General features: G+C 39.9%; 2 protein-coding genes across 3 annotated transcripts in view; both read right to left on the bottom strand.

The window, feature by feature from the left end:
- The window catches only part of mbtps1 (membrane-bound transcription factor peptidase, site 1), a 28109-nt gene that overhangs the window by 3586 nt on the left and 8809 nt on the right, over positions 1–15714 (bottom strand). Inside the window, exons 3-18 of one of the 2 annotated variants that reach the window (XM_086073696.1) lie at positions 15148–15411; positions 13893–14099; positions 13672–13782; positions 13406–13515; positions 12705–12821; positions 11039–11106; positions 10660–10762; positions 10017–10168; positions 8839–9000; positions 3626–3770; positions 3312–3500; positions 3062–3234; positions 2825–2940; positions 1785–1941; positions 207–331; positions 17–94 (exon numbers count right to left, since the gene is read on the bottom strand). In XM_086073696.1, coding sequence (XP_085929822.1) covers positions 17–94; positions 207–331; positions 1785–1941; positions 2825–2940; positions 3062–3234; positions 3312–3500; positions 3626–3770; positions 8839–9000; positions 10017–10168; positions 10660–10762; positions 11039–11106; positions 12705–12821; positions 13406–13515; positions 13672–13782; positions 13893–14099; positions 15148–15411 — 2277 coding nt within the window. The remainder of the gene's footprint in view (positions 1–16; positions 95–206; positions 332–1784; positions 1942–2824; positions 2941–3061; positions 3235–3311; positions 3501–3625; positions 3771–8838; positions 9001–10016; positions 10169–10659; positions 10763–11038; positions 11107–12704; positions 12822–13405; positions 13516–13671; positions 13783–13892; positions 14100–15147; positions 15412–15714) is intronic. The other variant, XM_086073697.1, reaches the window with a different exon arrangement.
- Positions 4046–7871, bottom strand: LOC147175997 (uncharacterized). Its single transcript, XM_086073698.1, has 2 exons — positions 6746–7871; positions 4046–6235 (listed from the first exon to the last, which is right to left on the bottom strand). The coding sequence occupies exons 1-2, from the start codon at positions 7184–7186 to the stop codon at positions 4238–4240; spliced, it is 2439 nt and encodes an 812-aa protein (XP_085929824.1). The 5' UTR covers positions 7187–7871; the 3' UTR covers positions 4046–4237.

Raw genomic sequence — 15714 nt, 5'->3', positions numbered from 1 at the left:
CTGCACAAATGCGTACCTTGGTCCTTTAGGTTCTTGGCAATTACTATTCCATCTTCTGGGAAACGAGCTATGCTGCAGCCTGAGGCATAGTACACTAGCAAGAGAGACAACATTATATTATTTTTCTTATTTATTTATATATACAAAAATATGACGGATGGACAGCGAAGTAGAGCTAAACAGAAAAGTATGTGTGTGTTTATTACTGTCATGATCTGCCAGAGTGAAGTCGCCCTCGTACAGCCCATCACTGAAAGCCATCCCCCACACTGAAATCAGGTCATTCAGCGCCGGCACATTAGCACCCCCTGTGTCTGGCATCCACCATTGCCTACAAGTGACAGAAGAGAAAGACAAGAAATTGACATACTGTACACTACTTCCGTGGGCACCAGTAGACATGAAGGCAAGGCAAGAAGGCGGCTTTATTTATATAGTGCATTTCACACACAATGTGCTTTGCATGATTAAAAGTACATTCACAACAAAATAACTAAAGACATTTAAAAGCAAAGTGAGGAAATAAGTAACTTACTAAAATTACTAAAATAACCTACAGTGGAAGAACAAGATTTTAGAAAAAAAATGATTGTACCACCTGAGCGATGAGCGGGCCTGTTATAAAAATAGCTTACAAGTATTGGTCCATTGTGATTTCCTAGGTTTATTGTACAAGTAAGCATTTAAAATATACAAACTTGCAGAAATGTAAAGAATTAAAGTGTTACACATTGATATGCATGTTCATTTTTTGATTGACAAAATATGACACCTCATTCAGTGACACTGAATAACAATGCAATCATATTAGGCCACGTACACTTTATGATGGACACCTCTTCCTGGGAAGGAAAGACTGTCATTGATTTATTACCCATTAGCTCACAAGGGTGGGGGTTGCAAAACTTCCTGCTCTCACAAGAGACGGACGTATGACCCGGTGCTGATGTTTTTACTCGACCATAGTGTTTGTACAGTGCTCAGAATATATGAGTACACCCCCTTGGAAAAATTTAAAGATTTGATTCAATATCTCAATGAACATAAGAACCATTTCACAAATTTTGAAAAGAAACTAAAGGTGTTCTTACAAACCTTTTGGGGAGTACTCATTTATGCTGAGCACTGTAATTCCTATTTGTTGTATTAAATACTCAAAGACAAGTTTGGAATAATGGAATTTCATTTGGATACAATATCACCTACAAACATTACAAGAACCAGGGCAAAGGAATTCAATTATAGATACTTTTTCCCCGACGAGACTGCAGGGCAGTTTGTGGGCCTCGTCTCGGAATTCCTTGCACCACCAGAGCATGTGAGTTCATTTCAGGAAATCGATCACATTAAAACAACAGCATTGTATTTTTTCTAATAATGAATCCAATTCACAATAACGCCAAGGATGGTTAAAATGGCCAGAAAACCCGTTCGTAAACAAGCAGCCCATGAATTAGTCCATGGCATTCATATAAAACTGGCTTATCCGCATATCCCTTCAAAGCTGCGAAGTCCATTTTTAACAGTATGTAATCCCTTTTAATGGCAGAAAGGCTTGGGTGTATTAGAATGGTACAACGAGGAGAAACACGTCTTGAGTCTAACAAAGTGGTACATTTTGCAACGATTGAAAGTTTATAGAACATAGCTTATTTTGTTGTAAGGTGAATGCTGTATAATTAGTAAACTGTCACAATACACTGTTGAAAGGACCCATTTACTGTTTATTCACTGGAACATCAACCATGTTATAGTTGTGGACAGCAGTAAAAAGTAGAGGGTACCTGGTGTTTTCATCATAGAATTTGACCTTCCTCATGACAGAAGTGTTGTACCAGTCGCTGAAAATAATGAGTGAAAGCCCATTGTCAACATCCCTCCTCAGCTTGGTGATCTCTTCTGGGAAATACTCCTCCTCGCTGTCCACCATCAGCAATGTGCCTGGTCAAAAAGTCAATGAGCACACATTGTTTGTCTCTCCTATTTCTCTAACGCTGTAGCAAATATTTAAGCAATACACTTTTGAAAGTATGTCAACATTTCAAAACCATTTCAACATTTATTATCACCTTACAAGGGTACAATACAACCAATTAGGAAGTGATCTGAAGATTGTGCAGTTGCTGGATATAAATAGAGGATCAACTGGTGTTGAATGTTTGCCTAACTTGTCCCCATAGGTTCGGCTGGTCCTTTCATTTTTTTTGTTTTTATTCCCTTTGTTTAAATTTTTTTCATAAGCAAACAATGTCAACAACATTATTCAAAACAAACTTTTTTCTGTTTTTTTGGGATTAGTTTTTTTTCTCCTGCTACCAAACAAGCTTTGAAACTTTTTGTGCAGCAAGTTTTTCTCCCTCAGGATCATCGAGATACACAGAAATACATACAGTATTTTTTTCTTTCCAGATAATTTCAAAATAAGTGCTTCTCTGTCCCTTTTGTCAAATCAATGTTAACATTTCAAAAATTAACAATTTAGCATTATAAAACGAGACTTCGAACTGGATGGCTCGGCTGATCCATAAATATATTGTCGAAGACTTAACACCACAGCCTACACAGCTTTCTTACGCTCGACAAACTATTTGTCATCCCTCTTGATTCAAAAGTTTCTAAAACTGCTACATCTGCTTGTGCGACGTATAAATGTACACAATGTTTTGCAATGTTCAGAGTGATTGACTCCATGATACATACACCGGGCTCCTTTCTTTGCACACTGAAAACAATGTCAAAATGATTTTGCTCATGTTATCCGTTTCTTAGTGGGAATTAAAGTACGATATAGTACTGTAGGTATGATGTTCATCTACATTCCTACCATATTGGCTGGCATCAAAGCAGGTGATAGGAGCACCCAACACTTCAACAAAGTACCCCATGCTTCTCAGGTGCTGGTACATGTCACGGAAATTGGTGTGAATGTGGTCACCATTCCTAGGAACACAATTGATGGGAAACAAAGCATTGTACTGGGTTGTCAGAAAATGTATCTTATTGAGTAAAATCAGACTTGTGAGAGGTAGCAGACATTTAGTCAGACAATTAACACACACACCAGTCAAGAGGGTCATTTTTCATGCGGAGGTTATCACGTGGAAAGTAGCCAGGTGGGTAACGCAGGTTGTGGTACTGGTCCCACAACACCCTTTTGCTGCGTGGAGGAGTCGGAACGATCTTCACCTTAATAGGCAGCTTCACTGTGGAGGTCAGTTCCCCTTGCACTTCCGACTAACACAATTGTGATGGGTAGATATTAGTGTAACTCGGCAATGACAAAAACAACAAGTGTGGCTACATTGACTCACATCATTCTCTGCAGGTGATGCCACCGTCACCATTATATGGCCTTGGGCAATCCCTTCCCAGGATGCAGCTTTCTTGGCAACAGATATGGAGACAGCCAGGTAGCCGGCCCATGGCCACAACACTGGCGAGTATGAGACGGCCACATCAATATGGTCCCCATTTTGAGGGAGGTAGGGCTGCCAAATAGGCTGAATGAGAGTCAGACAAATTTAGAGGCATTATCATGAAGTACAACCATGTCAGGTACAATGTGTTTGTCATCATCTAATAATTACACAAAGCTACACAAAGTTTGATTGAAAACTATGTTTACCTTGTCCAAAATCCTGCCAGTGACACCCATGCCATTAAGAATTGTGACATTCACAATGGTGGGCATTCCTCCATAGTAGATAGGCTGAGAGCAGTAAGGCCACATGTATGGACACTCAGTCAGGTCAATGTAGCTGGGAGAAAGACTGACAGCAGAAGGGACACATATTTTTGATGAAATGATTTTGAATGTTTTTTTCCCCAATATTACCAAAGTTTTCACAGGCATGTGATTTGACCAAAGTGAAATTATCTGAAAATTTAGCCGGGGGTCTGGGGGCCGCAGGCACCCAGCTAGGTCCAGGGCAGCGCCCTGGTGGGGGGGCCAGTGGGGCGAAGCCCCCCGTAGCTCATGGGTTTTCCGTGATTTTAAGTACTTTCAATGCACTCAGATGACAAAGAAATAGACAAAACAACAGCATAAATTTCCAATGTATATTGAACTATCCCATATAAAATTGCAGTTTTAGTCAACTCAAAATCAGTCACATTCAAAAATTATTTATGTCATAAATAATGTTTTTCTATTTTTTGCTCATTAAAACATTCAACATATTTACAGGAATATACAAGTGTTCATTCTTGAGCACAATCCATTCACATGACACAAACACTACTTCCTCCTAGACTTCATTGCTTTGGAATGGGTCTTTCTAGCCTGCTTCTGTGCAGCTTTGATGGTTCTTCTTGAGGCAGCCTTGCTCATTTGAGTGTCCTGTTTCACAGCAAGTTCTGTTCGTTTTGCAGACAACATAGCTGCTTCTGCATCCTTCTCCTCCCTGTACCTTTTGGATGATGTCCTCAGATTTAGGCACAGTTTGGACTGCACAGGATCCATCAGAATGTCTTTCCTGCCAAAATGGCTGACAGAGGTGGTCTTTCTTGCTCTTAGGGCATATTTCACAGTCTGAATAGAACTGTATGTGGCTATGTCCATTCTGCATGCTCTGGGGTTCAGGACATCACCCATGACACTGAAAGCCCCCTCTACTTGAGGCCCATGAAAGCAACTCATGAGAGCCTTCACCATCTTGGCCAAGGTTGGGTATCTTCCAACAGCAAAGACTTGAGCCCACCAACGATCCAGTGCAATTGCCTTCCCCTCTGAGTCCAAAGGTGTTGGCAACTCACTGTCCAACTGGTATTCTCTCACCTCGAGATCATAGTTCCCCAGCTCTGACTCATCAAGGACATTGGTGACCAACGATGACAGCTTCTTCAGTAGGTTTAAAGTTAAGCTGTGTCCTCTGGCAAGTGGGTCAATGGCAGAGGCTGCTTTCAGAAGCTTGCTGTTCATGGGCAACTTTTTCTGAAGGTACAGTCCACATGCCAGATATGCTGCCTTGGCTTTGGCTTTGAACTTGAACACAACTGACGACTTGTTGGAAGAATCCATCAATTTGCTGGTGACACCACCATAGAAAATATCCTTTTCTCTGAGTTGGTTGGCTTTGTTGTTCAGCTCAATTTCTGTCAGTTTACAGCCTTGAATGGACTCTGGCTTCAGGAAACAGGACAAGAACTTCTTGAAGAAGGCCACTTGCTTGTCGTTCAGCTTGTGGGTCATTGGTGTTTTCGTCTCAAAGGTGATCACATAGTTCTTCAGCAAGGGCAGAACTGCTGTGTACAGGTTGAGGGTGAGAAGCGTATCCAATCTTGTGAAGAATATCTTCTCATAGATCCTCTGCTTCCTCCTCCTTCCTTCCTCAGTCATGTGCTTTTTGCCTAAAGCTGATTGTATGTCTTTGAGTTTGGCTTTGACTTCTCTTGGAATATCCTTCTTGTGGTAGATGGCCATGATGGTGGGGAGATAGAGTTCTTTATCTTCTCTGCCAAGAAATGCATGGTAGAAGATGGTAAAGACATCCATGAGGCGTAAGGTGGACATTGAAACATCATAGTTTGAAAGCCATCGATGGCTGACAAATCTCTCTGGCATGGTGAAGGTGATGCCTGTAAGAAAGCAAATTTCTTGAAGAGCTTCCTTCAGATCGGTTGACCACTTGAAATCATTGAAGAGATCATTATGGAGTCCTTCAATCTTGTACTCAAATGGCTTGCAAAAATGCTTGGAGGCGTTGTGGATGTGGTGGCAGGTATCCCCATCTATGTCAAGGAGATGTGGTGCTGGTCCCCCTCGCAAACGCGTCTCAACTCCAGATTTGGAACCCCGCATCACTGCACATGAGTCCATCAACACAGACACCAAATTGCTCCAGGGAATATTGTTCTTGGTCATGAGGGCTGAGAGTTCATCAAAGAGAGATTTGCTGTCAACTTTAACAACACTCAAAGATGCTAAATGTTCCACCACAACAGACTTTGTCAACGGGGAGAAATAGCTGACGAGTACACACAGGACACGGTGTAGATTGTTGCTGGTGGACTCGTCAATGTTCATTGAAAAGTGGGAGGATCTTAAGTTTGTTAAAGTCTCATCAAGCATAGTGCGAGCAAAGCCATACTTCATTTTGTATGATGCACTGGTTCTATCCATGGACAGTCCATTCAGAGCTTTTGGATCCCTTGCCAGTTCCTTTGACAGTGTGATGAGCTTTGGGGCCATGGTGAACGGAAGAGAATTTTCGGCCAGCACTCCCAACAGCATTGCCTGAAGAATAAAAGAAATTCAACAATAATCAGTAAACAATTAAATAATTTAAATAATTATTTGAATTATAATCCTAAATGTCATGCGACCAAAGTAAATAAAAAAGGATTTAGTCTAAACTTGCATGCACATTCACATGTCAGAGTATTTATTATGGTAACAAAAAACGTTGCAAATTAGCTACAAAATAATAAATTATCTTTAACCATTGGAAATAATATTTACCATGCAATAAATCATTTAATCAATCATTCTTAATTTAATACATAATGCATAACAAAAACATAAAATACCTCATGCAGCAAGCTCTGGTAAAAACACAATCATTTCGATCATCTCTGTACTAACTGCATACTGTAGACAGTCAACATATTGAAAACTGAAAGTGCTAACATGCAGCATTCATTTGAGTTTGTGGATTAACCATGTTAAATAGTTAAGGCCATTTTTATTACGTTATAATATTTTCGAAAATTTGATTCCGATTAATTTGAAAAGTTTACCACCTACCTCAAAATTCACGACTCTATCAGCAACTGGTGCAGGTTGTTGGGGTGGATCACGTCTCTCCATTACCGCTCCCGATTGTGATGTCAATAAGGGATGGAGGCCATAAAGTTTTGGAGTTTTCGTTTGGGCACCAAAACTTCCAGCGATGGAATAATTTGTTGTTCTTGACTGGAGTTCTTTTACGTGTTTTTTGCTCTTTGCGTGACTTTCAAGAGCTTTGAAACCTCTCCCGCCATAGTCAATGGTATCACGGCACCAAATGCAAAGCGCTTTCCCGGCACGATCGATCTTCCGAATGAAGTCACTGAACAAATTCGTCACAGTCTTCTTTCCAACATTTGTCGATATATCCTTCTCTAACCAGTCCCAGCGAAACTTGTTTTTTACGAGTTTGTCAATTTCCTTAACTCGCGGAGCATCTTTGCGTTCGATCACGGACATCTTTCTTTAAACACTCGGCAAAAACGTGTGCAAAATGAACAACGGCATACTCTTATACCTTTATAACAAGCGCGTTTATTGGTCAACAAACAATGGCATACTCTATGCCTTTATAACAAGCGCGTTTATTGCTCAACAAACAATGGCATACTCTATGCCTTTATAACAAGCGCGTGTATTGGTCTACAAACAATGGCATACTCCTATGCCTTTATAACAAGCGCTCTTATTGGTCAACACGGAGACTTCCGCCAATCGCAAGATCGGTTTCATTTCAGTTGCGGAAACACTAAAACGGAATGCTGTAGAGAGACGAAATCGGATTTTTTTTTTTGGGGGGGAGATAAAAAAAGCGGAATTCCGCGAATTAGCGGAAAAATCACATGCCTGTTTTCAGTTAAAGTTTGTAACAATACACAGTATGGCACCGCGCCACGAGGTGGCACCTCCTTGTTTTTGTTTTACCTATGCAGCACTTTTTCATTTGGCCTTCAGTGTATTTGATGCTGTGGGCGTGTACGCGCAATCATGACGCATGGTAGTGCCAAGAAGCCTACTTTTTCTCATTAATAAAGTAAACTTGTGGACTTCCAGTCTGACACCCCGGCTGATTAGTCACCGAACATTCTAGTTCTAGATAATTTTCCTGTGATGTCATGCACCATGGCGCATGGAAGACAATTCTTGATCATGTAATTGAATACTATAGAAAAGATATGTATTAAACACAACATGTATACCTTTTCAATTTGAGTAATTTGTGATGGTTTGTTATTATAGTATAGATTTATAGAAAACTTAAATTAAGGTTTGCGTTGGCAACATCCGAATCATATTTATTTGTGTCTGGTAGTTTGCGCTACACTAGTATTACTGCAACAAGCAACTGTAACAAAATGAAAATTTGGGACGTAGCACGTGTCCAAAGAGTTGTTAAGCAACGTCAGGAATAGGATACCATTAGTGCTTTAGTACCGAACAACGACAGCTGTGCAAATGATACGGTGAATCGCCACGCACTTTAAAGAGACCAGTAGTGCAGTAAATTATGATACAACAAATGTGAATATGATGCAGAATCCTTGAACTCTTGGAGTGTACATTAGTGTGGAATTGTAATTAAGAACAGTTGTGAAAATAACGTTCCAAAGCTACAAGAATGAATACAGTAATAGGGTCACAGTAAGCACGTGCAAATTTAGCCAAAAATTGGAAAATGCCACATTGGAATTATGAGTTTAGCAATTATTTAAGGAGTTAATGGCAAGACGTATCAACAAATGTTTTATTCATTCAAGTGAAACTGCTAAATGCGAGTTATCTCTACTGTAACATCAATAGCATAGGGCTTATACACATCATCACTGTGAATCATCTCCAACTACAGCTGCCACAATAAGCTAAATGTGCTTAAAACTGACTTTCCTGAGCCACAGTGCCAAAGTTGATAGAATATTTAGATTGCTCTTTAAACAATTAAAAGGATGACTAGCGTCCATATGATTTCACACAAGCGATAGTGGGAGCAGAATCTCCTTTTGCACTAGACATTGACAGGTATGTTAGGAATATATTAAAACACACAACACATTCATCATTCAGAAGTTCGTTTTCAGGCCTTTAAGTTGGTCACTTGATGCAACAGGCCTTACCTGGCCTGAGGTCTGTAGCTGTTGAGGATCTGGTAAGCTCTGATCAGGTCCAGTTTCCCATGGCCCTGCTCGAACATGTTGACTCCCGGCAGCCTGCGGGCTGACGCGATCAGAGCCTGTTTCATGGAGGCTGGGTTCACCAACTCTCGATTCAGCACAGTGCTGGTGGACAAAGGAAAGGCACGTGACTAATGTGGTGTCAGATTCTAGGCATTAAAATCAAGGGAGAGGAAATAGGAAGGATAAAGTGATATGCTCCTATTTTAAATTGGGTGGTAAGCTACAGACTTACACCGCACAGCAGCTCATTACTGCAACTCACTTCTAACTGGTTTAATGAACAAATCCATCCGTAAAGATAAATTGGTCCAACACTCTGCTGTTTGCATTCCCAAAAGATCCTCTCACGGGAATCACATCACACCTGTCTGTCCTACACCAACTTCACTCGCTGCCCATTACACAGCACATTATTTTGGTTCTTGTTTTTTTATACCATTTTCTGTATGTCATTTTTACATACCTTGAGTGACATGAAAGGTGTCTACTCTCACAATCACTTATCAGTGACACTATTTTCCTCTAGGGGGTGGAGGCTGCGTGCTTATGTTTGTGTGTCGCGTAGATGTCGAATGTGCGCCCGCAGCGGGGCCATGAAAAGAGTCCAGTAAACCGAGAAACAGTTTGTAAGTGTGGAGGACCGTAGAAGTTTGTGCGCGTCCGCGGAGAACAATGTATTCTACGTAATGCTATCTGAGCTTGGCTCTGCGGCATAAAAGGAGCGCAATGCACGTCAGCTACACACTTCAGCTAAAGACGTGCTGTCATGGAGTGAGACATCCAAATGCACTTTGTCATACAAAAGATTATTACAAATGCAACCGGAGAACACAGTGAACAGATCTGTGACCATTAACTTCTAGACAGATTGGCTGTTATCAGCGCAAGATAAGTCTTAAAAAACGGATACCCTGGTGAAATGTGGAGACGTTAAAACGGTGTCAAAATTTAAATACCGCCCAACCCTAGTAGTTACATCCCCTCAGTTGTTCAACTCACGTTCAACCATAGTGGATTACCAAAAAAGAAAGAAAAAAATTGAGGCAGATTATTTGATTGAATAGTTGATAGTATAATCAATTATTAAAAATATATGATAGTTCATCCCTAATCTTCACCTAGCCAGAAGTGTAACAGCTCCAGCCACCACAGGAGAGGCAACACTGGTGCCAGACAGAGATCGGCATCCTTCCTTCAATCCCGACCCCCGAACACCAGAACCATAGGTGACAATATCGGGCTTCACCCTGCCATAGCCCCCAGGCAGCTCCTGCACAGAGATGTGAGTCAGATATAAGACAAAAGACTGCAAGAGACTTGTCACTTTGAATGAGGATTTTTTTTTCTAGCATTGGATTAGCAAAATACTTTTTTTTAGGGAAGCACATTTATAATAAAAAAAAAATTTAAATATAAAAAAAAATGCTGTTGCAATCTATTTAGAGAGCCAATGAGAGCAGTCTTCACTCTGACACCTTCTTTTAATCAAACATCAGCTACAGAGGGGGAGTAAAAGGCTGGAGAGCAAAATCTTAATCATATCACAGGCAAGATGTCTGCTTTGGCCACAGACTGATTCAAGTAGCATCATGGGTGTACTGCGCTGTACACATACCTGCATGTCCTTCATTCAAGAACTTTTACACCATGGTTGACTAACTCCAGATCAAAGTGAAAATCTTTGAAGTCAACTTATTTCATCACACTTATGAATTAATGCTACATTTATAAGGAAGCAACAGTGCTCCTGCACAAACTCACCCAGGTAGTCATGCCTCTAGATGAAAACCTTGCAATGTTGTCTTCAAAGTCTATCCCACCAACTCCAATTACATCCATCTGGTCTGCTGGGTTGTTGAGAGTTCTAACGAAAAGATGTCCATGTTATTTACATGTCATGCTGGCAGGACTGCCCAGCAAACATTCTTAATTAGTCTCACTATATGTCCCTGTTTTGAGTATTGTGCGCTATGTTCCTAGTTATTTAGGATATTCGCTAAAATGCTGTATGTCGTTAGGAGGTATTGTCCAAAAATAACAGCCTGTGTGCAACCGATTACAAAAAACAATGTTGTTTTTTCCCCCAGTAAAAACAGTTGTGTTTTAACTGATGATTTCGTCAATGCAGTGACTATCATACCCATACAGAGGTCCATCGTTGCCAATTGCAGAGACCATAATCACTTTATTGGCAGTGAGCTCCCACACCTGCACAACAAACAATATAGACAGGAAAAACAAAGGTTACAGACAGTACTTTTCAGCGCTACAATATGGATCAGAAAACAAGATGACATACTTGATAAAATATCAAGTTTTCTCATGTTAAAATTTTGACTTACATACAGTCTGACTGAACAATTAAATTCAAGTAATTCGAGTGAGAGAAAAAATACGTCTGTGTGAGGGGCTAATCATACAGTAATTAGAAAATGTATTTGACCACCATACCCAAATTATTACCACAGCTTCCCTAAATACATGCACACATAGACCCCTGGTGGTGCTCAAGCGCATGTCCTTTTGCCCTGGATGAGAACACATGCCCTTCTTGCTGGAGCCCAATTTTATTAATTCATCAATATTATAGAATATACTAAATCTTTTGACAGTTAATTTGCATATTTTTTTGTCAGCAAGTTTCTTTCAATGCTGTTGAACTTTTGCAATAAAATGATTGACAGTTCTGTGATCATGACCCAAAATTATTTGCGTTTCTGTACAATATACGTTTTGTTTTGTTTTTTAATTAAATGAAATCAGCAAATGCTGTTGGAGAATCTGTGCCTGCTGAACCGCGAGTATACAGGGGTCCCCTTGACACTGATTATTGACGTTCTGTTTAGTGGTAGAGGGAAAGTTTTAATTGTCCAACTGTTACCGCCAAAAACAACCTAACATGACATAATTTTCTTATGGTACAATTATTGTGAATAAAACTAGTTACCATATAACACATTTTTAAGGGTTGAGAAAGATGCTTGTTTCTTTACGAGGATCCACACTTGAATTGAAGGTATTTTGATTAAAAATTCTGAAATTCTTTAAAAATATATATATATATGCCATAACAGAGGGTATTGGCAAAGGCAGTACAGTAATTTCTGGACTATAAGGAGCACCTGACTATAAGCCGCGCTAGCTAAATTTGGAGGAATACTCGAGTTTGTTACACATATAAGCCGCACCTGACTGTAAACCGCAGGTGTTTTAATGTTACCGCACTGGGTTTCCGTTACTTGCTGTTCCATAATGAGGGCGCAAATTTTCTCGCTCTTGTTCTGTCTCTACTGTTTTGTTTTGCTCTGCCTGACGCACTTACGCTTCCTTTATAGTGCGCCTCCCTTGCAATCTGATGGATAAGCCGCACCTTTGTATTAGCCGCAAGGTCAACAAATGCAAGTGAAAAAAGTAGCGACTTTTCTTCTTCGTTGACGACATTGCACCTTTAATCCAAAAGGCTTCTTCGGTTTACTTTTAAATTTTATAAATGTACAATAGTCTCCCTATACATGTGCCTAGGTGTGTCCCGTTGGGATGGTTACAATTTAGTTGTAGTTGAATGAATGTAAAGTTTTAAACCGAGAATCGACACAGAGTTGTATCTACCTATATTAACTTGTGCAACAATAATGTGTTCATATCGTGACATTTTTTTAAATGATTTAGATTCTGAAATATGTTAACCTCTGTCATTGAGGAATAAAGACAAACTCAGAAGTGTGTGTGTACCCGACATGAATATTTAACACTGATAGATTACGGTACCGGTTTTCAATTTATTAACAACTATGTGAGTGTCTGACCTTATCAACAAAGGGGTGATCCATGAAGTCAGGGCCTCCAATGCTGAGGTTGAGAACATCAATCTTTTTCAAGATGGCATAGTTGAAGGCATCAAGGAACCATGACGTGTATGACACCTGGATGGTAAAAAGATACAAGGGGGAATCACACACATTGATTTGTACTCTGATTTTATGTTGATTTGGATGTTAAAAAATAAAATTAAAATAAAAAAGCTTACTGCATCTACTGCAAGGTGAATTATTATTACAAGAACATGTCAATAATTTAGAAGTGTTTAACATTCAGTTTAAAATTCATTTTTAGTATTTTTAAAGTAGTATTTGTTTGTCTATCCATCCATGCATATCGCTCATCTTCAGTAAAGTGTGCTGGAACCTATCCCAGCGGACTTTGGGTGAGAGGCGGGGTGCACCCTGAACTAGCAGACAGCCAAGTCACAGGCCACATACACAAACAACCATTTGCATTAACATTCACACCTATAGACAATTTACAGGCTTCAACTGAGCCACCAATCATGGTTTTGGAATGTGAGAGAAAGCCGGAATACCCAGCAAAAACAACAACAAAGGCACACTGAAAGCATGCACAGTCCACGCGGGAAGGCCATAGCCTGGATTTGAACCCACAACCTCAGAACTGTGCGGATGGAGGCTGATGTAGTAACCAGTATACCATAATAATTTAAGGTATATACCTGATTGTTTGTGAACACTCTGAAGATGTGCAGCTCTGAGTCAGGAGCAAAGCCCTGACACTCTCGCATACTCGCGATAACTCCAGCTACAAATGTGCCATGACCCAAGCCTGAAAGAAAATAAATAAATAGATAAATAAATAATAAACAAATAAATAAAAAGCCTGGTTCAACCTTTTTTCTTCCAAGTCTTTACAATATAGATTCACATTGACAGTAAGGATACTACACATTAGCACACTAGCAACACGTGTTGTACTGCTCACCATCATCCAGTGTCTTCTCATTAGTCCAGTTGGTCCTTTCCTTTACATTTTTAAAATGTGGGTGTTTCTCACTCAGACCAGTATCAAACACTGCCACCTTCACACCAGAACCTACACACGTCCACACGCAGACATTAATGGCAATTACAGTACCTTGAATTTTGATGCTTCACATCATGTTAAATTCACCCTTCTCCTAATTCAAAACTGTTGAGGCTTACCAGTGTGTCCCATCTGCCACAGCACATCTGCCTGCAGGATCTGAGCTACATGGCGGGGGATGGCTCGCAGAAGGCGCCGACTGGAGTGGCGCCCAGTTGCATGCCAAAAACCTGAGGCCAGTGACAGACTGGTCCTCCGAAAAGGTCGGGATGATTGCCATTTTTGCATCCTGTGAGTGGTGTTACAGGGTGCAGTGGTTTCTGCTGCTGGATAAATAAAATGCAACAATTGGGCAATAATTTAGTTTACAGGTAAATAATCATTATAATTGTTTTATTTCTATCTTGGTATTATCTTGAATCCCATGTTCAGACTGCGGCTAACAGCTGAATTGTGCATTCATGTGATGTGAATCATCTCTTGTTTCCTCTATCTCACAATGGTGTCATCAGCAATGTTTAAGTCAATATCATAATTATAACATGTCGTCACAAGGTCATTTTGCAAACATCAGCACAGCTCCACCGGGATGTTTTATGAATGGGTGGTTCTCTTCAATCATCCGTTTAATTAAGGGCTTATTCAGAATCTTTGTGTCTTTGGAAGTAATCTCATCTCCCATTAAAAAAAATAATAATAAATACAATAAAAAAATAACAATGATAATTTTGAAAAATTATAAGACCAGATAAAGAAGTAAGTCTTGATTCAAATGTGTGCAACTATTGGTTTTAGTCTTAATAGTACCGGTTTCTTTTTTTTTCTCTACATTAAATGACGCAAATAATAAATAACTGTCACTGGAATCACCAATTCATTATTTTTGCCTAAGTATTAGCCACTGACTATAGTACTTTTATTTTCAAATGTCAATACTTTAGTTTTACTTCGCTAGAGTTTACAAAAAAATAAAAAAATAAAATAACCCAGACTGAAGTGATGTATTTTATCTATTGCCAAGCACAGGGCGTACCCCGCTGTTCAGGCAAGCCCCACAACACTAACTCACCTTCTGCCACTGCGGGCAAGCAAACACAGACGGTCTCTGTCCCGCTACCATCCCCCAACACACAAATATATTTAGACACACTTTCACCATCCAGAATCAACACACCCAGACTCCCACTGTGTTTGTTATTATTTTCACACTAACTGCAAAATGCATTCTCAGATTTAATAAACAGGGATTGTATACCAGGTAAAAAGATGTTGGCATGTTTTCAGAAATCCACTATTCATATGACATTTTATCCAATATTTTCCCATTAGCATGTGATATTGTCCTACCTAGTAGCGCAGTATAGTCAGACTTACAAGGAATGTATTTGAGCGAACGGAACACTTTGCGTTGTGGAGTAACCCTCTTGATGTAGGGGTGGTCTTCCAAGGTCAGCAGACTGCTGGGCGAAGCTTGTCGAATGTGGACCACATCAAAATCACTGGGGAAGTCAGAAGCTGGGTTCTCCCTGGGAACAATGTGCCACTCCAATGCTCCATCCTTTGTGTTCCGTAGGGCGCTGCTTATGTATAGTCTTCGGGCTTTGGCTGAGAAATACCCCGTGAATGCCACAATGTACTCTGGATGCAAAGTGTGGAGAGATTGTTTTAGGACACATGCATTAGGTGGTTTTCATCCTAAATTCACAATTAAAGCAAGCATATTAAGCACAATATCAGTTACAAAATACACATCAAAGTGAACTGTCATATTATCACCAACAGCAATTTAACTGAATTATTTCCATGTTAACCTTGCCTTAAAAATGATATGCTAAAAACGCAAAAATTTATAAAAATGAAATTACACATCACGCCTTTCATAAGGACTTGCCTACTATATACAGCACAGGTGAAATAATAACATGCTTGAAAATGATTATT

Source organism: Leptonotus elevatus, chromosome 4, assembly GCF_054856555.1.
Source record: "Leptonotus elevatus isolate MCC_2025b chromosome 4, RoL_Lele_1.0, whole genome shotgun sequence".
In the NCBI taxonomy this organism is placed as follows: domain Eukaryota; kingdom Metazoa; phylum Chordata; class Actinopteri; order Syngnathiformes; family Syngnathidae; genus Leptonotus; species Leptonotus elevatus.
Note: the sequence above shows the minus strand (reverse complement) of the source record. Positions and strands in the feature narration are given on the sequence as shown.

Bases quoted from the DNA above. Each gene is read 5' to 3' on its own strand.
- LOC147175997 (XM_086073698.1), bottom strand. From the start codon at position 7,186: ATGTCCGTGATCGAACGCAAAGATGCTCCGCGAGTTAAGGAAATTGAC. The intron at 6,236-6,745 runs GTAGGTGGTAAA...TTTATTCTTCAG, and splicing joins ATAGAGTCGTGAATTTTGAG to GCAATGCTGTTGGGAGTGCT.